The sequence below is a fragment of the Botryllus schlosseri genome, chromosome 4 (genome assembly GCF_051294905.1).
Source record: "Botryllus schlosseri isolate E-star chromosome 4, Bs_hap1, whole genome shotgun sequence".
In the NCBI taxonomy this organism is placed as follows: domain Eukaryota; kingdom Metazoa; phylum Chordata; class Ascidiacea; order Stolidobranchia; family Styelidae; genus Botryllus; species Botryllus schlosseri.
The window spans coordinates 16,594,124-16,619,161 of record NC_137239.1 but is presented as its reverse complement, the minus strand read 5'-3'; the positions used below and the strand labels follow the sequence as shown (position 1 = coordinate 16,619,161).

The 25,038-nt window shown below is 41.9% G+C and overlaps 1 protein-coding gene across 1 annotated transcript; it reads left to right on the top strand.

Moving 5' to 3' along the window:
- The first annotated feature begins 1,124 nt into the window (after positions 1-1,124).
- LOC145438244 (NAD-dependent malic enzyme, mitochondrial-like) lies at positions 1,125-24,946 on the top strand. Its single transcript, XM_080315629.1, has 14 exons — positions 1,125-1,395; positions 1,468-1,601; positions 2,060-2,209; positions 2,772-3,009; positions 3,591-3,680; positions 4,337-4,460; positions 8,774-8,871; positions 10,398-10,494; positions 10,554-10,682; positions 20,254-20,396; positions 22,592-22,694; positions 22,756-22,826; positions 23,594-23,692; positions 24,289-24,946. Exons 1-14 carry the CDS (start codon positions 1,198-1,200, stop codon positions 24,457-24,459), a joined length of 1,845 nt encoding a protein of 614 aa, XP_080171755.1. The 5' UTR covers positions 1,125-1,197; the 3' UTR covers positions 24,460-24,946.
- Positions 24,947-25,038: the final 92 nt, after the last annotated feature.

The window sequence follows — 25,038 nt, the reverse complement described above, 5'->3', positions numbered from 1 at the left end:
CTATCAGATTTGGCGCATTCTTATTGCGGATGCCCTATCGACAATAAGGCTGCTTTTTTGATGAACAAGGAGTGTTTCGTTGCTATCAAAGCATTACGCTTCATCCCTGAAATTCTTATCACCAGTTATATTGGTATGCAGCCTTGTCTTGTTAATGTTTAATTGTTCATGGCCGAAAATGTTTGCTCGTAAATATAGCCTATCTGTAAACCCGAACAGAACAAGTAGTTTCATGACAGTCTTTCTCAGGTTGGAAAACCTGGGTCCATTCTTTGGCGCGTAAAATTTGTCTATACTCTTAGCTTAGGATTTTACTTTGACGGTAGAAACTCTCTGCGGGCCGATCAAAATACCGTCGCGGTCCGAATCCGGCCCGTGGTCTGTATGCTGCCCTCCCTGCGATAGATGCTGGACGTGATATGTTCATAAAATATATGTTTCTTCATTTTGGTGCCATAAATGTTGCGATCACACCAAAAGTATCGTCGGAAGCGTTATGAATTAATATTGCATATTGCGTTAATATCTTTGCGGAAATCGTTTTCGACACTCCTCGTTTCTATCAAAACGAAGACGCGGATTTTCAAGACACCGACCACGTACTTCAAGAAATACTGCAGCAAAATTAGCTTTGAAATAATAAAAGTCTACCAATTTCTATGATGTTATTTTTAAGAAAAGTGAATATATTGCTGTTTATTACAAGCCTACATTTCATATTTGCACAAGACGGATATGGAGGTTGCACCATAATAGAGCCAAAATAGAACAAATACTTGAGGGGGTCCGCGAGAGTCCGTGACAGTCAAAAGGGGTCCGCGAAGCTAAAAAGGTTGAGAACCACTGCTGTAGGCCAAGGTCGGCGTCTGATTAATGAGCACTCCAAGTCGTTTCGGCACTTCCAATCTTTTCATTATTTCGCAATCTTGTTGCATATTGATTTGATAAAATGATGATGATCCAACCTCCTTATGAATTCGCAACTGCTTGCGCTTGACAGGGAGTGTTTTTGTACTTAATACTTATGACAGTGTTTCACTTCCATGGTCCACCTCCATTGCACGGTCTGATGCATTCAGCCGAAACATAGCCGGCTTGTTGTTGTGGTTTCGCTGACACAGCTGGGGATTATCGCGAGTTCAATACGGTGGCGATATCTCTTATCCAGGTGCTTAGTGCTCGGTCAATACGGCGTTTATGTCGTCGTGGGCGTTCCTAACTCGATTCCGTGGAATCAGAAGATTAAAAATTTTCGCTTATGGAAACCATGAAACTTCCCAGTTACATGGAATTCGTTCGTTATCAACTGCCGCCGTAAGCAAAAGCTATGTGCAAGGCGTACATACCAGAGAGCTGGGCGGAAAGCAACTTCTCCTCGATCCACATACCAATAAGGTAGGTGTATAGTTCATCGCTCCACATACGTATGTGTGCTTGGTGGTGAGGCTTGTGCTCATTTTCATGCAGGGGACAGCTTTTACTCTGAAAGAACGGCAGATTTTAGGCATGCACGGCTTGCTTCCACCGATAATTCTTGATCAAGATCGTCAATTACAAAGAATCCAACGTGCTTACGATCATCTTCAAACAGATCTTGAAAGGTATCTGTATATTTTATATTAATTAATCGGCTTTTTGCATGCATGCATGCAGGAATAATTGCTTAATAATTGTACCGAGTGAATCTTGAACGGTATCGAAATATTTTGCATAAATTGATTGACTGTTGAATGCATTTATGTTTATGCTATACCCGATTCAATTCCACATTCCTTGGAATTGAATTGAAGTAGTTTCATGACCTTAACCCCCTCCGTTAGCCTAAGGCTAATAGCATCATATTTGATCAAAGAAGTGCAAGATTATTAAGCATACATTGTATCCAGTCCAATGGAATACTGTTGTGTTGAATCAAACTTTGCAGCAGTAGTTATATGGCACCGAAAATGATAATTATCAGCCGATATGATTACTATTTATTCTGATACCAATCAATGAAGAAACTTTTATATTTCCTTTACCGGTTTCGATACAATTTTAAATGCTTTCCCCCATTCAGATACTCCTTCCTCACTGATCTGCATGAGAGGAACGAAAAGCTGTTTTTCCGAATGATACGTAATGATATCGAAAGCATCATGCCAATCGTGTACACACCCACCGTTGGATTAGCTTGTATGCAGTACGGAAATATCTTCCGCCGTCCCAGGTAGGCGTATGTGTGGTCATTAGTGAGAAGACTATTTCTGAATCCAGATTCAGTTAAATTGGATAGTTGTAAAAAATCAAGTGTGATTAGGTCTAATTTTAGATTTAGTTTCTGGATTCTATATAAAACTGACCCTTCTTGATATCTATCAATCGTAATGGGACACATCCTAGATTTGGATTCGACTATATGAATGGCCTGTGAAATTTCGATCCAGATCCCAAATTTATGAAATTCATCCATTTCACACGTGATCTGCAAATCTTGTTAGAAACCAGTGATACGAAGCCTGATACCGTCAGCTTGAGTTAATGCATTGGAGTCCTTCAATCAGGATTTAATTTGATGAATGCCAATTTGTGAGGGTTCTATTGCAATTCATTTTTACATATACATTTTAACATCAGAAAAGCCATCAAGAATGATATAGTGTCTGTTTATTTACTTTGTGGATAAAATATGTCTTGTAAATATGTATTGTTTGTAGCTTGTATAAAATATGATCTTTTCGTATGTGAATCAACAGTAGATTTTATAAATTAATTCATTTCTTCCATTTTAGAGGCATGTTTATCACAATCCACGACCGTGGCTATATCGCCGAGATTTTAAGCAACTGGCCGGCAAAAAATATTCGCGCAGTAGTCGTAACGGACGGCCAGCGTATTCTTGGTCTCGGTGACCTGGGCAGTTACGGCATGGGCATACCGTGCGGGAAACTAGCTCTGTACACTGCGTGCGGAGGAATACCTCCCAATCAATGTCTGCCGGTTTGCATCGATGTGGGGACAGATAATGAGGTAATTGGGGATTTCATAACTTCAGCGGTCATTGTACCCATGCGGCTGTTAGCACTATTAACTTTGCATTACTTTATTGTTATTCAATGTTATACTTTGAGTTGTGCGGGATTAGCCTGCACTCAGGACAAGGCATATTTAAATTCCTATGTTTACTTACAATTTTAACGATTCGTGAGTGTCTGCTTTGAGGTCTCCGTGATTCGATCCTAGTTATAAACTTGCTTGCTTGAGATGTTCGAGGTTTACCGAAATTTCATCTTCACTTAATTAACATACCTAGGGATACGGACCACTCAAAACCAAGTTAGGGGTCTTTGACTGGACTGGCCTTGCAGAAACTTCAACAGAACCAAATATAAATATCCAGTATCAAAAAGGTAGCAATATATGAAGTTTCTACCATTTAATTTTAGTTACATACATTTGTCGTACCTGTACCTGTACCAAAATTAAATTTAGGGTTAATTTTGATTTTTGAAGATTTACTGGTCCGCAACAATTGTTTTGAAATATTACCAGTCAGCGAGGTCAAAAAGGTTGAAAACCACTGGTTTGGGGAAATTACGATTTTCGTTTAGAATTTGCTTGAAGATCCGTTTTACATCGGGCTGCCACACCGACGAGTGACTGGACAACAATATGACGAATTGATCGATGAATTTATGCAGGTATACTGTTGTATGTTGAAATTTTGCCGCCTGCTGCACACTTCACATGCTGTGAAAATAACAAAATAAATTTGGTACCGTAGGTTTTACCATGTAAGAGTGAAAGCATTTGGACAGCAATTTAGAACACAAAACAGCCTTCAGTGTCATGTCGATTTGAAATAAATCTGAAGAAGAAAAAATCATTTTTAATACATCTAAAATTTTCTCCTCTTATAGTAATGCTACTATTGGTTGGAATTAGCCAAGTCTGTGCAGCGTTTTTTAGACATCCTAACAATCTTATCAAGCAGCCTGTAAAATGACATCAGGGATCAAACTGTTTCTCGTAATTGTAATTATAATATGAATCAAATAGTTGCATTTTCCTGTGTAAAATATTGATTGTATTTGTGTACCGTTACCGACTTCGGCCTATTCCTACAATCTGGTAACTAACAAGCATTCACAGCCCATTTTTCAGGCTTGCAACTGGTACTGGAATGGATTGTGCTCACCATTTTCAAAACTAGGACACTTTATTAATGACCAGATATAAATTGGCGTGTCCTAGCTTATGTTACAGCATGGCACTGCAATCTGTGGGTGTTTTTTTTTCGGATTCTGGAGTTCAATCTTATTAATTCTGTGAAACTGTTGTTCATTACATTTGGAAGGCCGTAACGGACGTTTTTGGACGCAACGTGCTGATTCAATTTGAAGATTTCGGAAATCATAACGCGTTCAGATTTTTGCGAAAGTATCGCTCGCAGTTCTGCACGTTTAACGACGACATACAAGGTGGGATTGACTCGCGATGAATAATTTATTTCCGTAGGGAATATAAGGAGGAGGGTTGGCTCGATTTGTTTGAAATACGGTCAGATTTGTTTGAAATGAGGTCAGTCTCATGTTTGAAATGAGGATAGTCATGTCAGAAATAAGGATAGTCATGTTTGAAATAAGGATAGTCGCTATATTCACTATAAAGTCAGTTGCGGTACCAGGCACGACTTCCCAGTGGTAACCCAGTCCGAACACATCCCAGACATGATGTCCGAACACGCCCCAGACACGATGTCCTAGCGTCAACACAGTCCTAACACACCCCAGACATGATGTCCGAACACGCCCCAGACACGATGTCCGATTGTCAGCACAGGCCGAAACCACCCCAGACATGATGTTCAAACACGCCCCAGGCACGATGTACGACTGTCAATACAGGCCTAACACGCCCAAGACACCATGTCTGAATGGCAACACAGACCGAGCACGCCCCAGACACAATGTCCGAGTGTCAACTCAGTCCGAACACAACCCAGACACCATGTTTGAATGGCCGAACATGCCCCAGACACGATGTCCGATTGGCAGCTCAGGCCGAACACGCCCCAGACACCATGTTTAAATGGCAATAGCACATGCCGAACACACCCCAGGCATGATGTTCAAACACGCCCCAGACACGATGTCGGACATTATGTCTGGGGTGTGTTCGGCCATTCAAACATGGTGTATGGGTTGTGTTCAGACTGAGATGACACTGGGACACCGTGTCTGGGGCGTGTTCGGCCTGTGTTGCCATTCAGCATGGTGTCTTGGGCGTGTCAGGCCTGTGTTGACATGCACTCGGACATCGTGTCTGGGGAGTGTTCGGACATCATGTTTGGGGGGTGTTCGGCCTGTGCTGCCATTCAGACATGGTGTCTTGGGCGTGTTCGGCCGGTGTTGACACTCGGACATTGTGTCTGAGGCGTGTTCGGACATCATGTCTGGGGTGTGTTCGGACTGGATCTGGGATGTGTTCGGACTGGGAAATCGTGCCTGGTACTACAACTGACCTCATAGTGAATATATAGCGACTATCCTTATTTCAAACATGACTATCCTCATTTCTAACATGACTATCCTCATTTCAAACATGAGACTAACCTTATTTCAAACATGACTATCCTTATATCAAACATGACTATCCTTATTTCAAACATGACTATCCTTATTTCAAACACGAGACTGACCTTATTTCAAACATGACTAACCTTATTAACATCGTGTCTGGGGGGTGTTGGAACTGTGTTGCCAATCGCACATCGTGTTTAGGGCGTGTTCCGACATCATGTCTGGGTTGTGTTCGGCCTGTGCTGCCACTCAGACATTATGTCTGGGGCGTTTCGGCCTATGTTGACACCCGGACATCGTGTCTGCGGCGAGTTCGGACATCATGTCTGTGGCGTGTTCGGCCTGTGCTATTGCCATTCAAACATGGTGTCTGGGGCGTGTTCGGTCTGTGTTGCCGTTCGGACATGGTGTCTTGGGCGTGTTCGGCCTGTGTTGATACTCGGACATCGTGTCTGAGGCGTGTTTGGACATCATGTCTTGGGTGTGTTCGGCCTGTGCTGCCAATCGGACATCGTGTCTGGGGCGTGTTCGGCCATTCAAACATGGTGTCTGGGTTGTGTTCGGACTGAGTTGACACTCGGACATTGTGCCTGGGGCGTGCTCGGTCTGTGTTGCCATTCAGACATGGTGTCTTGGGCGTGTTAGGCCAGTATTGACACTCGTACATCGTGTCTGGCGCGTGTTTGAACATCATGTCTAGGGTGTGTTCGGCCTGTGCTGACAATCGGACATCGTGTCTGGGGCGTGTTCGGACATCATGTCTGGGGTGTGTTAGGATTGTGTTGACGCTAGGACATCGTGTCTGGGGCGTGTTCGGACATCATGTCTGGGATGTGTTTGGACTGGGTTACCACTGGGAAGTCGTGCCTGGTACTGCAACTGACTTTATAGTGACTATCCTTATTTCAAACATGACTATCCTTATTTCTGACATGACTATCCTCATTTCAAACATGAGACTGACCTCATTTCAAACAAATCTGACCTTATTTCAAACCAATCGAACCAACCCTGTAGAACAGTGGTTCTTAACCTTGCCTCCAGCGCCCCCCAGGGGGCGCTGGCGATTTTGAAGGGGGGCGGAAACGCTCAGGGGGCGATATGGGGGGCGCTGGGCTCAGGGGGGCGGTATGGGGGGCGCTGGAGAAAAATGGCTTCGCAGTAGATGATGTGGTAGTAGGACATATCCTTAACAAGTATATTCAGAGCGAATTAACACCGAAAACTTCGTTATTTATAGCCTACAAAAGACATATAGGTTTAATTGTCCATAGGCGCCTAAATGACTGGTACCGAATGTTCCTGTCTTGGCAATCTGTACCTCAGAAGACGAATTCAATCTGGCAGGGAAAAATAATATGCCAGTGAAGAAATACCAATTTGAAATCGTGCGCGTCTTTTATTTTAGTGGGATTGGACGACAGGGATATATAGAACTAGATATCCCCGTTAAGAGATATCCCTGTTGGGCGATTCTATATTTTTTGATATAGCAGACAGGAGGTCACGAAATAACATCATGCTACGAAGTCATATCAACGGGTCCGCCCGCCCGGCTATGTTTAATTATTACTTTACGGGCCCTACAGTTTCCAAGACACCTCACAATGTTCCCTCTACGTTTTGACGAGTCTGCGCACACTCACAAACTCACTGCGCAGACCCTTGGACAACAGTGCGTAACGATTAAAAAAAGGTCATAACTTCGGATTTGTTGTGCGCAACGTAGATTTTTTGTGCGCAGAGACCGTGTCAGCACTGCGCACGTGCGCAGCTTAGATGGAACATTGCACCTCACTCAGCTCTACCGGTAAATCTGGTAACGTGAGCAGAGAGGACAAGAAATTGATAGCAATATATATGCAATTCCCGATCTTATTGACCGATTTTATCGTGAATTATCGAAAATGTTCGCGCTTCGCACTGTCTCGCTAAACAGTACAGCTGATTTCGTGGCAAAAGCGAACAACGTGATATGGGGCGGTCGGTTTATCACCCTATGGAAGCCAAAGACCCAAGTTTTTTCGGCGGGCCTGACGAAGTGTCGTTTCGTTCCTGCCAGCGGGTATACGCCCTAAGATGTATAAATATTATTGAGGGGTTCTACCATTTCAATCACACATCACTCACCTCTACCGGTTTTTTTCTTTGGGGGGGGGGGGTATTCATGGTGTTTGTCGACTACTATGGTCATTTACACCAGGCCGATATTCATCTTATTTTCCGTAACTGCCGACTTATATCACGGCCCACCTCTAGGCTTTTGTAAGACCCCGCTGACGCGGATGAGGTGGCGAGGAGGAGCCTAGGTAAACCTCCAACACTTATGTATCGAAATTCGGAAGTCGACCTCGGTCGGACTCGAACCCGCACCCGTTGGTGTTGCAGCCGTGGATTATACCACTGCGCTACCTCGCCACAGCTTTACCGGTAAATCTGTTTACGTGAGCAGAGAAAGAATAAAAATTGATATTAATATATATGCACTTCCCGATCATATTGACCAATTCAATCAATAGTTATTGAAATTTTTCGCGCTTGGCGCGTCTAGGCGAGAATAGCTGGCTTAGTAAATGCGCACGCAATGTAGATGACCAGTATCAACAAATAGCGGATAGCCGAAGGGGGCTCTGGGGGCGGAGCCCCCCGGAAATTTGGTTTATCTCCCTACGGGGGACTCAAGACCAACGTTTTTGGGGGGGCTGACGAAGTGCTGTTACGGCCCTGGTAACGAATTAATTGTACCTACGGGCACGCCCGAATATGTTTATTATTAATTACGTGCCGTTTATTTTCCAATACAACAGCTCAGCGCTACTGGTAAATCTGATTACGTGGGCTGAGAGGATAAACAGTTTATAGCGACATATATGTAATTACCACCTATTCATTTATGCATTATAGAATATTTTGGCACCTAAAGCGACCAGGCCTAGGCCACACAAACTGTGCTGACCATCGAAATCACGCTACGGGGTTCTTGGGGCGAAGCCGTTTGGTTTATCACGCTATGGGTGCGCAAGGCAATCGTTTTTAGGGGAGTTGACGAAGTTCTGTTACGGCCCCCCCTCTTACTCATTGTTTTTGGTACATTCCTTACAATATGAGGTTGGGGGGCGCTGGAGCCCGATAATCTTTGAAAGGGGGCGCTGGAGGAAAAAAGGTTAAGAACCACTGCTGTAGAATATAAGGACACTGACAATCGTATTTAGGAACTGCGTCTGTAGCTGTCGGTGGTCTGATGACGGCGGAGAAAATTGTCGGCAAGGACATCAAGGATATGAAATTTCTATTTGCCGGGGCTGGCGAGGTAGGCTGTGCTCCAAGTACCTACTTCAAGTCCTGATGCCGTTTTTATTTCAACATCAAAGAATTATCAAAAATTGCAATTTTTTGCTGCTCATTTTATGAAAAGCCACCTAGTGGTCAAACCAAAACAAGGTTTAGAACCAATTCTGGACTTAATTGTACGCATTTGAAAAATATCCTAAATATAGGATCGCTTGCACTTGAGGGAATTCTGTAAAATCCCAAATTTAGGATTGGTGGTAGTCAGTGAAAGTGTTACGTGCATGTGAGAATAATCTTCTTGCACCTCATTCTTGCGTTTTGTCTTCTAATGTAACAGAAGCAACTGAATAATAAACCACACCAATCGAAACTTCACTACCCTGCCTTGTTTTTGAACACTTTGGCTGTATTTGAATTCTATGGTATCGTGTGATAGTTAGCATTAGATCTGGGGCAGCCTACATATAGGGTGATGTTCACGGTACTTGGGGGTTGGGTGATATTGCAACTGATACGACTCAGACCAAAAACATCAACACCAGAATTTGATCGAATCAGTGTTTGTGAAGATTTATTAACAATACACTGAGCCACATAATAGTGTTGGATGTAGCCTACTGGCCCACGTTTATTGGTAAAAATTTCATCATTTCAATATACCACAAGACTGCGATACAATGGAAGATAGAAAGGTGTCAACACGACTTGGAGTAGTCTTCGAAATCAGACACCCACCTGGCGTAGACGATGTAGAATAGGCGGCATGCCCACTCAATGAAAAGTAATAGAAGATAATATAAAAGGACAGGTGACAAAAAAGGTGGCATGTGTCTGAAGGTGATCCGGTAAACTAGAGGACTAACCAGTAGGACCGAATCGGCTGTTTATACCGTCTATCCAGGGTTGTAACCAAGTCACAAGGCTCCGAGTCACAAGTCAATCTCACTTTTATAGTTTTGACTCGAGTCAAGTCGAGTCATTTTGAATTCACCATCGAGTGAAGTCCGAGTCCAATTCATGGAGTAGAGTGCCGAGTCCGAGTCATAGTGTTTTGACTCGAGTCCGAGTCCAAGTCATTGTGTTGATTGTTCAGTTCCGAGATAATGTCACGTGAAACCCACTTTTTACAACTCTGCTCGGTGATATCGAATGCTTCGCGTTCATAATATACTAATTTTCCTCACTTGTAACAGTTTCTGGTAGCATTTTCAAGTACCAGTACTGATAGACGAAAAAATAATAGTGTAATAACTTTACTATTCTTCAAAATTACAATGAAATGCCTGTCTTGGTGGACCCAATGTCGAGTAATATGACTTGGTCCGAGTCATGCGCAATGACTCGAGTACAAGTCGAGTCAATTCGAGTCAATACACAAATTGACTCAAGTCAAGTCGAGTCATTTTTCATTTTTCGAAAATGACTCGAGTCAAGTCGAGTCACCAAAAAATCGTGACTAGAGTCATTACAACCCTGCGTTTATCCATACGCGACTTGCTTTGTTTTAGCATGTATTGTGTACTTGCAATTACTTTGCTCTTTCAGGCTGCCCTCGGAATCGCAAATCTGCTAACGAGACACATGTGGGAATCAGGCGTCCCGCGTCAAGAGACGTACAAAAATATCTTCCTTTTCAACAAAGGTGCGCCGCTCTTCGTCAGACAGCTTTGCAGATCTTTATTCCCGCGTTTTTATCCCCAGACGGATTGCTGGTGCAACACGAATCCGTTCAATTGGAAAGTCCGGAACAGGCAGACTACGCTCACGAACATGAACCTATTACGGACCTGCATGAAGCCGTCAAAACGATAAAGCCGGATGCGTTGATAGGTGCGTGTATTAATACCAGTGGCGTATCCAGGGGCGTTTTAGGGGGTCGGAACCCCCCCCCCTTTTCAAAATCCTAAAAATTGATGTCAAATATAGCCTCTAATATTTGCTAATTTATTAGTTTAACATATTCGTTTTTACGTATGAGAAGGCGAATATGGCGTCTTAATGTTATTTAAGGGGATTAAAACCCCTACAAAATATTGGAATTATGCGCCGAATTAGTCGAAGGGATAAAATAGGTCATTATATTTCGCTAATTCCATACGAATTCTGCGCTTGTTCAGCTACATTTCAGCTGTGGCAGTTGCTGACGTGCTCAACTTTCTTCCCTCGATTTCTCTCTCGCTTGCTAAAACGAGAGACGCATTTTAGGAAAATCTAATCTAATTGGCCGACGCGATACGTAATTGCAAAGACGAAGTTGTCGGCAATCAACATCGCCCGCGAATTCGCTGCACCTGCTCGCCTTGAAATCCTAATTAAGAATTTCACGGCGTGTTGATTGATCAGCGAGACGCAGACATTGCGGCTCCAGTACGACAATGCTGTTCTCAAATCCACATTGTCTTCGCGATTATTGGCGAGAAATGGCCTACGATTGATATTCACATTTCAAAATACAAGCCTAGCAATCCACGTTCCCGATTGTTAGGTGGCTTGCTGTCGTCCAAATACAGGCCTATGTTGTCGCTGAACGGGAGAATTGAGTAGGCCTAGTAGTAAAGTTAACCTAATTATATCGGCTGGCAAGTTTCTCTGTCGATCAAGTTATTAGCCCAGTGTGTACTCTGTATTAATTGACTGACTTGCGTGCTTGCAATTAAGGTCTAATTATGTTCGCGCGTACTACACGCTCAGCCATCGAAAAGCACACATTCGTGTACGACGTACACTGTTCACACCACACCTCTCTGTGGCGATCGCGATCGCCCTCGTTTATGATACCGCCCTATTCCGCGCTTGTTCGTCCGCTGCGATACTACCGGCCGTGCGCATTAGGGTTGTTCAGAATTGACCGACTTTCAAAAAGTCTAGGTTTTCAGTCCGTTTCCCATGCCTTATACCTTAAAAACAAATCCTGGCAACTTTTTTATGTAATTCATCCCCTGCATCCGTGTGCACATTGAGCTGGAAGAATAGCAGCTGAAAATAGGGGATTCCCCTAAAATATGAGTGTCACGATTTTACCTAGCCTAGTTAAAGTGACATATAACATGGATTTATGCAGCTGTTGCGGTTTGGAGTGCTACAAAACCCCACTATGTAAGGCATTACTAGTTCAGGATATCATTTCCATGTCCCACTCAGCCTTAGAACTGCTCAAACCTACCTAAAACTGATAGTCATTTTGTTGGATCACATATCCTACACCCCCCAAACCTACCCGGCACTGTTCATCAATTTCCTGGATCCCCATGTGCAAGAATACAACTGTAAATGTAACATCCACTCACAGCCACATAATAAACATCACAGGAAACGAAAAAATAAGGCAAAGAAAGAGATCAACTTGACAAAATATTACATAAATCAGGTGGATGAAATGGTTGCTTTCGAGAAATCTGCATATCTGTTCCGGTGATCTTCCACAGCTTGTAGGAGGCTCGCTCGCTGTTTGTTGTCATCCGTTATGAACGCAGCATAGTCGGTATTCAATTTTACTATACGCTCTGCTGCATCATTAACTACTTCAACAGTATTCACAAATTCTTGAGCAGTCACGAAATCCGGATCAGCATGCCATTCCTAAACTGGAAGACTCAACCAATCATGTTCCACATGTATAGCATCAAATAGAAACCACGATTCTGGCCCAATCAAATCGACCATACTCATTGACTCAGAGACAGAGTCAGAGATCAGACTGAGAGGCATAGCCTACATCTGCTTTATTTTTCAGGGATTGGCATTTTCAGCAATTTAGCAGCCATCGTTTCCTTCAGTTTGTCAGGAATCGTTGGATTAGCCGAGAACGTGGTAAATACCACCATTTCCTCAGTTAGATACCAATGATGTTTTCGCAATTTCTTGTATGCCACATCAGCAACAGTGAGATCGCATAATGAAAAGTTTTTCATGTCATGAAGGAATTTGAGATCATTGCAAGGTGCGTCACATGCAATACCAGTTTTCAACCAAGCTGGAACATAAAACAAAGCAATGAATGTATTGATTCGTTCGAACTTTTCAATGAACTCTTCAGAATAGTCCATTTGCTCACTCCACATGAACATTTTTTGACAGTACAGGACTTGACTCATCAATGTAGCGCTATGAGTAGCACCAGGCTTGCGAAAACGATGATCAACATATTTGTCATCCAAAATCGCCAAGGTGCCTGTTGCACATTCTCTGTAGTCATCTCTTATCAAGACTTCTTTCTGCTTTCCATCATTGGGTTTCATCAGTGGAATTATTTCTCGCTTTGCTTCATCAGCTTTCATCGCCAACCAGCTGCCTCAATAAACTTCAGCGTTTTATAGCTTCTTGATTTATCAATATGTTTCCACTTCTTCTTGAAGGTATTAAAATCCGTGTTTTCAGGGCCTGTGGTTGTCGATCCAAACAAACACTTCCAAACCTCTCGAATGACCAGTTCATAAATATGATGGCGACAGGCATTGTAGAAAACTTTCCTGTTAATCAATTCTTCAAGTAACGGAACCGCACCTTTGTCTTTACCAGTGTTTGAGGATGTTGTGTCAAACACAAGAGCTCTACCAGATTTTGTTAAATTCCAAAGTTCCAGCAGTTCAAATGATGCATCAGCCTGTGCGTTTCCTGTAGCACTTTCCAGAGTTTGAATGCCAAGAAGTTTCCCTTTCTTAAATGCGCCGGAATACGCAGACGATGCGAGCACTGCCAAGGCCTCAAATTGATATCCTAGATGACTCTTAGTGAGCTTTCCATCCCAGTGCAATGCAATGTGCTCTGAGGATTGGTGGATATTTTTTCAAAGATAGATTCGGAAATTTTCAAACGATTTGCAATGCGTCGTCGATAGGTCCCAGATCTTGAAAGATGGAAGTCATTAGGGTTGCCATCGCAAGCTTTAATCAGTGCTGCAGTTATCATGGCAGCGGCATTATCACTGACTTTCAAGCGATCAAAAACCTGGCATAGGTCTTCGTCGCTGAATAGGTTTACAGGAGCTTTTAGAGTCACAAATTTAGCGGAATGACCAGATGTCGACTGTGCAAGTTCAAAATCAGTGCTGTGAGAAGTGTCAGCTACCTGTGAAGATATAGATGAGCTCTCTGAAAATTCACCTTCGCTACTTGATGCTGGTGCAGACTCTCTTGCACTCATGGTTCGTCTCTTTTGTTGCATGATTTTCGCTTTCAACACTTTATCTTTGCCACCGATCGTTATCTTTGCCACCGATCGTTGCTAATCTCGGACCCCTTTGATCCTGATAAAATGCTATGTCTTCACGTTTTTAATCGTCAGAAAGAAGTCTACTTGCTTCAATTGTCGCTATCGTGTCAGGGGCTCCTATATCCCATAGCTTACTCAGTTTGGCTTCAAAGTCGCTTTGTTTTTTTGATACATATTGCCGGCCTGCAGTTTTCTTTAGTGACAGCCATTGTTTCTATACTGTTTCCAATCTTTTTGTGGCATTGACTTTTGTGATAGTCTTTATGCCAGCAAGTAACCAAAAACCGATCACTTCATCTACTGCGATCTGGATGTGTGACTTGACTGGTTCATTTTTAAAAAATGAATGCTCTCTCAGGTGTAGCACATATTGCATAACTTGCCTCAGAGTGGGCAACTTCGATCCCGTAATGGCTTCCTCAGATGGCCCAACTAAGAAATGCTGTGTCTGCGATCGTGTTCTTCTAGTTTTCTTCGGTACTGCTGCACTAGATGACGATTTTCTTTTTTTTCAGACATTTCGCACTACAGCTAATCCTAGAAAAACAGATATACATAAAATCAGTCAAGCAACAAAGAATAGTGGAAAACATTTCAGTTCTTTTAGAGTTTTAGGTCGAACACATACTGCATAACTTGCACAGGAGTAGCCAGATTAGATCTAGTTATAGATTATCGAAGATAGTTATTCCTAAATTGGAAAAACTCATACCAGTATATTGATATCTTGGGATAAAACAAAAAATTTAGAGCAACCGACTGGCGGTTTTCCCCAGTCACTGGAATAGACATTTGCAAGCTTTGTTTCTATCCCAATAGAAAGGAAAAGAGTATCAGGTCTATTATATCAAATAGTTGTATACTGCTATAATATAGGCTTACCATATTTTGAAAATGCAAAAAGAGGACACTTTTTCAGAAATTTGCAAGATACAAAACCGGAGTAGAATTCTCAAAAACCGGTGAATTTTTCCCACTTTGCGGTCGGTTGACTAAAAAAAAAAAGGTCATCACTTCCGCTCAGACCTCAAAATACCGTTTTTCTCTCCAAATTGCCAGGTGGATGACTAAAATAAGAAAAAAGAAAAAAAAAGGTCTTCTTTTCGCTCCGAGGTAAAATCACCGTTTTTCACTCCGAAATACCCGCCGGAGCGTCACTTCTGTGCTAATTTGCGGCATATCGCTCGCAATTTGCTCTAAATCTGACCTAAATTTTCAAAAAAGAGGACAAAATCTCAAAAAAGAGGACAAAAGGGCGTCCTCCGAGGACACTTTCAAAAAAGTCAAAAAAGAGGACAAATCCTCTTAAAAGAGGACGTATGGTAAGCCTACTATAATACTATGTTCACTAATCACGCGCTAAACTCGCTAATAGCATGAGTCAAAACGCCGCCTGATAAGTCCTGCACCTCAATCGTAAACACAGTCCATCAACAACAATGCAGCAAGGCCCCTGACTAATCAATGATCCCCGTTTCACAGCCGTGCTCAGCGCTTCATCAGCGCTAGAACATACGCGTCACGTCAGTGAGAACACACGCCATTCCTGTCGAGTCACTGACAACGGGGGAATCCCCTAATTCCCAAGAAATTTTTAGGTGCATGAAAAAACGGCAATGTGCACACGGATGCAGGGGATGAATTACAAAAAAAAGTTGCCAGAATTTGTTTTTAAGGTATAAGGCATGGGAAACGGACTGAAAACCTAGACTTTTTGAAAATCGGTCAATTCTGAACAACCCTAGTGCGCATAATATCGTCAAAACCCAACAAAATCGCGCATCTCTGGCCGCAACTAGGCGCTTGAAGACGTGCGGCGTTTGCCGGCTCATGACTAAATGTGAGCATTTACGAATTTCTTTCAATCATACCTTAAAAGAAACGCGATTTTCAGGTAACATCTGTATCGTATTCGTACATCTCCCACTCACCGCAAATCTCTATTTATTATTAAACTATAATATATCGTAAATATTCGCGATGGTGTGGAGATAAGTAATTGTAATAATGACGCCGTAATTGCCAATAATTTCGTAACACAAACCCCCCCCTTTTTTCGCGCTCTAGATACGCGCCTGATTAATACCGTAGATTATTTAGACCAGTGGTTCTTAAACCTTGCCTCCAGCGCCCCCCAAGGGGCGCTGGCGATTTTGAAGGGGGCGGAAACGCTCAGGGGGCGATATGGGGGGCGATGAGGGGGCGCTGAGGAAAAATGGCTTCGCTGAGATGATGTGGTGGAAGTAGGACATATCCTTAATGAGTATTCAGAACAAATTAACATTCCACAAAACATGTCAAATCCCGAAATGTTTGGTCGCGATACGCGACTATGTTTGCTACATATGTTTTCATAAATGTAGTGGGTTATTATAATTCATATAAAACGAATTGGGCGTACTTTTAGATCGCCAATTTCCCGTTATTTAAAACACTGCCGTCACGCTTCCCGTTATTTTCAACAAAATGTTTCGAATTGGGTATTATATCCCGCAGCGCACAGCGTGTGAAAATCGAAGAATGAGGCACTGTATATCACGTTTGATTAAGAGTGAGAGCCCCTTTAACATAAAATAAGTTTTGAAGCTTTGTGCACGAAATGAATAACTAAATTTAATTGTATTTGAAAACTACAAAAATAAATCGTCAGAATATTTCTTCATCGTATCATAAAGGATGATACTATCTCTTGTTGTGGTTCACGACCTCACATGTCAGTCAGGTTTATTAATATTTTCATCGTTTCAAAACATCACAAGACTGCGATACAATGAAAAGATAGGAGGGTGTCGAAACAACTTGGAGTAGCCATTAAGATCAGACACCCACCTTAGCCTAGGCGAAGTAAATAAGAGGCATGCACACTGAATGAAAAGTAATGCAGAGAAATATAAGACACAAGCGACAAAATGGGGTGACATGTGGCGGAGGGCGAGGTCGATGTTAGGTCGTGGTCCGGTAATCCTGAAGACTGGCTAGTGTTGATTTAGAAGAAATTGCTTGTATTTCGACTTGAATGCGGACATGCTCGACGACTGTCGGATAGCCGGCGAGATGCTGTTCCACAATTGGGGTCCGGCATACTTGATAGAGCAATACGTTTTCTTGTATTCAGTCCTGATCATATGGTAGTTGTTCTTCGTTGACGCGCGTGTGCTGTACTTGTGCGCTTTTGTCTCCGAGGTGAAGTAGTCCTTGAAATTTGAGGGACATTGACCGCAATGGAACTGATACATAAACTTGGCAATTTCTAGCTTCCTCATATCTTCTAAGTTTAGAACACCAAATCTTTTGAGAAGCGATTTATCAGTTGCACATCCAGGCCCTCGTGGGGCTTTGGCAATGATACGGATGATCCGATGTTGAAGTTTTTGCAGTGGGTCAATTGTATTCTTGCAGGCAGCACCCCAACAAAGAATTCCATATTGTAACTTTGATAGGAATAGAGAGTTGAAGAGTATCAACAGCACGCTGACTGGCAGAATGTAGCTAACATGAATGTAGCTAACATGAACGTTATATAATATGAGTTGCTTTGTTTACATTCATGTGTAAATAAATAACTAGGTACAGTACTAAATTCAATGTGAGCAGATATATGCATCCCATTCTTAATCGACTTACTTATAGTTACAAAAAGCACTAAGACAAAATCCAATACCAATAATTTCCCCGTATTGCCAATCGCCGATGTGAATTCGGGAGTGTTGGAACCACAAGGTATGAGACGGATTGTTGTTATAACAACCTTGATGTGACCCTGAATATACCACACACAACTATTATATGGTTTATTATAGTCGAATGGTCCTCGAGCGCGATTAAAGCGCGAAATATTTCCAATACCAAAGTTCCAAAAAGATTGACTGAACTTTGACCTCTTACCAAGACCGAAACTGTTGCAACCCAAACCCCCAATCGGTTAGCTCGAAGTGTGCCCTAAATTATTTCGGTGAATGAACATAAATTAAACATCATGTTTTGACGACTCCCCCACGGAAGAATACGCATAATTATAGAAAATAGAAATGGGCACTTCGGCGGCAGCCATTACCACGCCACGATGCACGAAGACATATGAAGTTCTGGTGAATATGGGACTCCGAGAAGTGTGTCAAGAAGATCGTCAGCGAGAAAACCTTAGCCGAAGATAATTGCCCTTATGTTGAGCGTAAACTTCGATGCATATAAGTCTAATTGTCCATAGATACCTAAATCAATCGTGCCGAATTGTCATGTCGTCGCAATCTGCACCCCGCAGGAGAAATAACATCCATCAGAGAAAATTATTTGCCAGTGACAAAATACCCATTTTGAATCGTGTGCTTACTTTAGATTCATGCTTTATAGAAAATATTGGCTCCTAGGGCGACCAGGCCACATAAACTTTGCTGACCATCGACGGGGTTCTTCGGGGCGAGGCCCTTATGAGTTTGGTTTATCACGTTATGGGTGCCCAAGACAATCGTTTTAGGGGGGCTGACGAAGTGCTGTAACGGCCCTCCCTCTCACCCATTGTCCTAATTACAGTCCTTACAATATTGGGTGGGGGGCGCTGGAGCACGATAATTTTTGAAAGGGGGCGCTGGAAGAAAAAAGGTCAAGAACCACTGATTTAGACCAAAGCTGTATCTACGTCCTTTGAAATATCAGTATCAGCCAACTCTGGTCGATATGTATCGGCCTGCCCACTTAGGCACAATGACTCGAGTAAAAGTCAACTCAATACAAAAATTGACTCGAGTCGAGTCATAACAACCCTGACTTGAGACTACATACTTGACTCGGTCAATTTCGCCAGCCTGACTCGAACCAAGTCATATGACTCGAGACTAGGCTGGCCAAGACCGACATTTCATTATAACTTCGAAGAGAGTAAAGTCACCACATTATTGGTATTTCGTCTATCAGTACTGATACTTCGAAAATAGGGCCAGAAACTTTTAATGCTTGGGACAATTGCTATATTATAAATGCGAGCCATTCTATATCACTCGAGCAGAGTTGAAAAAAGTGGGTTGAACCGGATTGAACTGAAAGCTGAACAGTGAACATAATGACTTGTACTCATACTCGATGGTGAATTGAAAATGACTCGATTCAAAAGTATAAAAGTGAAATTGACTTGTGACTCGGAACCTTGCGACTTGGTTACAACCCTGCTTCAAGTCGTGTGGAATATTTGGGTACCACTCAGTATGAAATTCTAACTGTAAGAGGATCTTGAATTTTCCAAATACTTACGTTTTATGCTCCATAAGGTGAATATTGCACTTTTTTATGTACCGGTAAGTCTGTACAATCTTAAAATAGTACATACGAGTCATCTGTTTGGTTTGCTCATTCGATTTTTCATGCCGGTGACGTCATATTTGGTGATACGATTGTTTACATACAATGTTCTTTTCAGTTCTCCCCTAGTTGCTGACGATTACCCCTGACGAGTGTCAGCCAGGTATATTTCAATATGAATATATTATTCAATTGTATATTGAAGTTTTGTACCTCCGAGAAACTCTATACATATCTCTATCTTTATGAACTATTTCTAGTTTGCTGACAGTAATAGGCCCTATGTCATTGCAATTTGAGACAAAACTGCAATACTGTTCAGAAATGTCGTTGCCATGAAACTGGGGAGCCTCTTCTTGCGTGTATCAACTAATATGCTATCTCATATCAAGGTTTCAAAACACCCGCAGTGCCAAGAAAGTATCGTAACGACAGCTTCGTACATAATAAAATTAGGAGCGTGTTGTTTTGGGACGCGGAAAAAGTGTCTCTCATCTCATTGCTCAGCTCGATTATTGTTACTCTAATCATCGCTCCGACCATTCTTCAATACTGCTGGGTTGATTTACCGGGACCGTAGGAGTTCACTTCTCGACCAAGACTCTGAACAGTTGTGTTTCCGGAATTACTAGTACGTCGGTCGGACTGGAAACACTAGTTTCCTTCTCAAATTTGATTGTGAATAAATGGAGTTTGTATGGGATGGGGAAGCTTTTGATATATAGCCTATGCTGTATTTTGATGTCGGCTGGAAATATGGGCTGTCTGCAAAAATACTCCATATGTATCTTCTCAGAACTACGATATGGTTGAGCACAAATCTTAATAACTTGTGCCTCTGACCGTGTATTAAAACGTGGGAGTAAACCTTATTGCCCCAATGCCGATCTACTCGCAGGTGTTGCGGGCGCTGGTAGGTTATTCAGCAAAGAAATCCTGGAGACCATGGCCGAAATCAACGAACGGCCCATCGTTTTCGCTCTCAGCAATCCGACCGACAAAGCCGAATGTTCAGCGGAAGACGCATATCGCTTTACTGATGTGAGGAATTTTCCGATTTGAAACTATATAGATCGGAGGTTCTTAACCGTTACTAACCCGAAGAACACTTGCGATTGCGATAATCTTCAAGCCTTCGCATATCCCCAGTTTTTGCCGAGTCGTATAAACAAAAATCTACGACAATACACATATAATACATTACTATAGATTTGGCTTACTTGTGCACAAAATGAGCTGTGCATCAACAGAGTGTTGATGATGTAGATATAGACCGATATCTAGCCGGCTACCTGGCTGTTTTGATAAGTTGGTTGATGAATGTTTACATCAATGTGTACTGATTACGTTTCTGTAAATAATCATTGTGTACCTAGGGAATGACTGAACTTATGTTTACACTGATTGCTTTGCAGCCAGTGAGGGTCTCTTGGTATTCTATGCTACTCTCTTGGGATCGCCATAATATCGTACTGGTTTCACAAATTTTGTAGCGGTTTCCAATATACTGGAAGCTGGAACAAATCTTGCACTTGTTTCGAGACGTGACAGTTTGCATACGAGCAGAAATGTAAATTTTCACTCAATTGCTAATAGAAGTGGTGATTTCCAAGAGATATCGAAACTACTTCGGGTGGAATTAGAAATGATTAGATGGTTTAAAAATGTAGGTTTGGGTGCGGGGTCACATGCAGTCAATCGTAGGCGGGCACTGTCGAAATTGCATGGTTTATCTGTGCAACTAACGCAAAATGACTAATGGCAATATACATAGGTGCAGTTTTCAAAATTATATTCAGTTACGGTGATACAGGGCCTACAGTTATTCTGGAAGTAATCTAAAAACATAACCACTTGCGTTAATGAAAGTAAGCAATCAATAATTGAGTACACTGAAGAATTTAGAAGTGCTTAGTTACTGATCAACTCTTTTTGTTTGTGGTTCGAATGGGATTTTTCTGGCCAACTCTTGGTTCCCATCTGTCTAGGTCAGTGGTTCTTCTCCTTTTTCCTGCAGCGACCCCTTTAGAAAATTGCCTGGTCATGGTGCCCCCGCCCCCCATATTTTGAGGTCGGCAGTAAAAACAAGGGGTGAGATATCGAATTGCTATATTCGGGATCAAATCAAGGTTTGTTATAACAATCAACGGGTACGGGCTCATACCATCTGCTGGATTAACTTTACCATGAATGTATTCCAAACAAAGCAATCCAACGTTCTTATAAGGTTGCGGGTCACAACACTAAACAGTATCATCCTTCATGATACGAGGTAGAAATCTTCTGAAGATTTAATTTTGTAGCTCTCAAATAAAAATATATTCAGTTAAACATTCTGACCAAAAGCTTCAAAGAATCTTTGAGGTACAAGGGGCTATCACTCTTAAAAGTGGAACGCTACCATGCCCCTTTCTGTTCGCTTCGGGATAAAATACCTAGTTCGAAACAATTTGTGAAAAATAACCCGAGGTAGTGTGATGGTAGTATTTTAACAGGGAATTGGCGATCTTAAAGTACGCGTAATTAATTTTACATCAATTATAATAAACCACTGCGTACGTCCAAACATGTCGCAAACACGACACGACTCACGATGAAAAATTAAGAGGGATGACAGATTCTGTTGAGTGTTAATTTTAATGAGAACCCAGGGATATATAGAACTGTTGTTCTACTTTATAGCCTACTCATATATCCCTACTGCTACGACATTCTTCTTCAGCGCCCCCCTGAGCCCAGCGCTCTCCATATCGCTTAGGCCTAGGTTATTTAGAGTCTGCCAATCACTGCTGTTAAGAATTGAACGGACAAATCCCGGCTCATTATGTCCATCAAAGGCGTACAGAACTATCGAAAGTAGGCTCAGAGTTATTGATTCTACTCGAGTGGATATAAGGAATGTTGATGCAGAAAGTGAGAGTTAAATGCGTCAACTATTGGGGAAAAAATGTGCTAGTTTTATGTAATAGAAAAAAAGAAATATTTCCAAATTAAATACGGTATACTGAATATATTAAATCATACAGAAAGCAATAACACCTATCAGTTTACAGCAATGACAAATAGAGGACAATATATTATATAGATCTGATGAGCTATAATTAATGTATTGCTATTCCAGCCAACATTACTTTTATAAATTTTAATGTGTAACCTGCCGTTGGGTGCTGTCGTGCTTTAGATGCACTATTATGATATATTCAAGTCGCGATGTAAACTTCCGAATCTATTTTCAGGGACGCTGCATATTTGCTAGCGGGAGCCCGTTCGCTACCGTCACGTTGGAAGACGGCAGAACATTCAGCCCGGGACAAGGGAACAATGTTTACATATTTCCAGGTACCATTTCAATTTCAGTGTAGAAAGAGTGGAGACTATGAAAATTTTTTTTCCGTTTCAGGAGTTGCTTTGGGTGTGATATCCTGTCATGTGAAGCACATTCCCGATCAGATATTCTTGATAGCTGCCAAGGCAAGTGTACTTCACATTAACGCACTATCTGCTATTCTTTAATTTGTTGGACTGGTTTGGTAGTGCCGATGTAGGGTATTTCAAATTCTGTTTGATTTTATGATCGGACTTTGCCTGACTGTACTCATGGCTTGGCTGGTAGAGCTATTTCTTTGGATGTGTCTATGTCATGACTAAGTTCTATTCGGCCTAGGAATGGTGAATGGAAGGAACAGAGATCTGTAGAATACATGGTCATTGGTCAATTGGTCAGTAACTTTATTCAATCATTGGCACTTGGTTCAGTTTATATTCGTAACTTGATAAACTTGGATACTTTACAATTCTTAGGAAAAATTTCTAGCTCTTTACACTCCAAATTTTGTGTAGAAGAAAGCTGTTGTGCATTAAACTGTAACAAGTCGTCAAAATAACCCCTTTATCGCGGCCGGGTCACCGAAGATATATTTGTAGTGTCATTAGCCAATTTGCGTTTGTCGCGAAGATGCATTCTGCAATTTTGGAAGTGGCTAAAGCCAATTAGCTGCTGAAAGTATGTGACCCCACGACGGAATTTACTTTTGTGAAACTTATTGAGTAAGATTAAAACCGGAGTTTTCTAGTTCGCTACTTACGACATTACTTCTACTTCACTGCCAACGCTGACTACTTTCACCATCTCTGCAATCAATGCTACTGCCAATGAATAACTTGGTATGCGTCGAGGCATCTCCGCGTTGATCCAATTCACTCATGGGGGGTTCTCTTTCATTGTTGATCTTGCTCAGACTCTGGCCAGTGAAATGACGGATGAGGAGATCGCGCAAGGGCGAGTGTATCCTAACCTAAAACGCATCGAAGAAGTCTCTGTGAGCATCGCAGTAAAGGTGAGTGTTTTGATTTCAATAATTGCATTGTCCTGATGGTGGTGGTCTGCTGTACACTTTTCCAATCATTATTGCTAACAACAAGGTTTGGTCAGTGATGAGGTACTTTTATAAAATAGACAGCAGTTTTTCGATATGTGTACATCACATTATAACGCGAAACAATAACTTCATATTGTTAATTTATTCGCTAAAAGCTTTTCGACTAACTCTCATCAGTAGCGAACGTTAGTTACATTATGAGCAAAATTGTCCTAACAATTGGGTTAAATAGCCCTGGTAGCACGGTAACTGGATATATTTCTGAAAAATGGAACCTACTTCTAGTATCATTTTTATTTTGAGTTAGTTATTAAGATGCCCCCTGCAATTTCAAATATAGTCGAGGCGTATCTGATTAACTGCTAAAGGTATGGAACTTGCTGTAAAGCGCTTGCTGAAACAACTTGTCATTGTCTAGAAATTTATGACATTACTTCTATTTGAGTATGATCGCTGATTACTTTGACCCCCCTGCTAACAAATATCTTTTATACCATAATGGGAGTGTTGCAGCTTTTATTTTTTGAATCAATTTATCCTTTTATGTTTGTCAGATCGCCGCCTATGTCTACGCCCACGGATTGGCCGGCCTACAGCCCGAGCCTTTGGATAAGTATGAGTTCATCCGTACGCAGATGTACAGCACCGACTACGAATCTTTGCTACCCTCGACTTACGGTTGGCCTGAACATATCATGAAACCCCAGGGAAAAGGGTGTGTTTAAGTTGTGTAACGCAATGTGTCTAATATATCAAGCTATTTATTGCAAAGTTCTTGTTTACAATATCGAACTCATATTGATCTATACTCAATTTTTTCCAAGCTGTTCAAATGTTATCGTCTCGTGATATATATATGCTTGATTCAAAGTGTCAAGGCAACTACTGCCCAAGTCGGCAATCTCGCGATGAAATTTACTTTGTCTGTGGTCGACATATATTGCCAAAAACCTTCAGATACTACACCTATAGTTTTATGTCTTTTCGAATTTTTTGTTGGCTGCTCGTGTGGGAAGATGTGCGAGATTATTTCTACTGCTTGTCAGCTCGACTGTGTTATGTTCTCTCTCGAATTCATCGGCGAGCTCCGATAACGGAGTTGTTTGAAGACTGTATGTTGCTACTCTTGTTTTTGACGCATCTCTTTTAAAGTTCAATCGTTTCTCATTCTTTGGATCGAGCACTCCATGAAATATAAGCGGGCTTTCGAGACAGCGTGTTCTTCCGTTGATTTTAGGACCACGAACTATTTGCGTGGTAGGTAGTGGAGATGTACACTGTACAGGATCAGGATATTTGATTCT

What these genes read in the sequence shown, in the direction of transcription:
- LOC145438244 (XM_080315629.1), top strand. Translation starts at nt 1,198, where the DNA reads ATGTCGTCGTGGGCGTTCCTAACTCGATTCCGTGGAATCAGAAGATTA. An exon ending in CTTCAAACAGATCTTGAAAG is followed by an intron (nt 1,602 to 2,059) that starts GTATCTGTATAT and finishes TCCCCCATTCAG; the next exon opens with ATACTCCTTCCTCACTGATC. An exon ending in TGATCGATGAATTTATGCAG is followed by an intron (nt 3,681 to 4,336) that starts GTATACTGTTGT and finishes TACATTTGGAAG; the next exon opens with GCCGTAACGGACGTTTTTGG.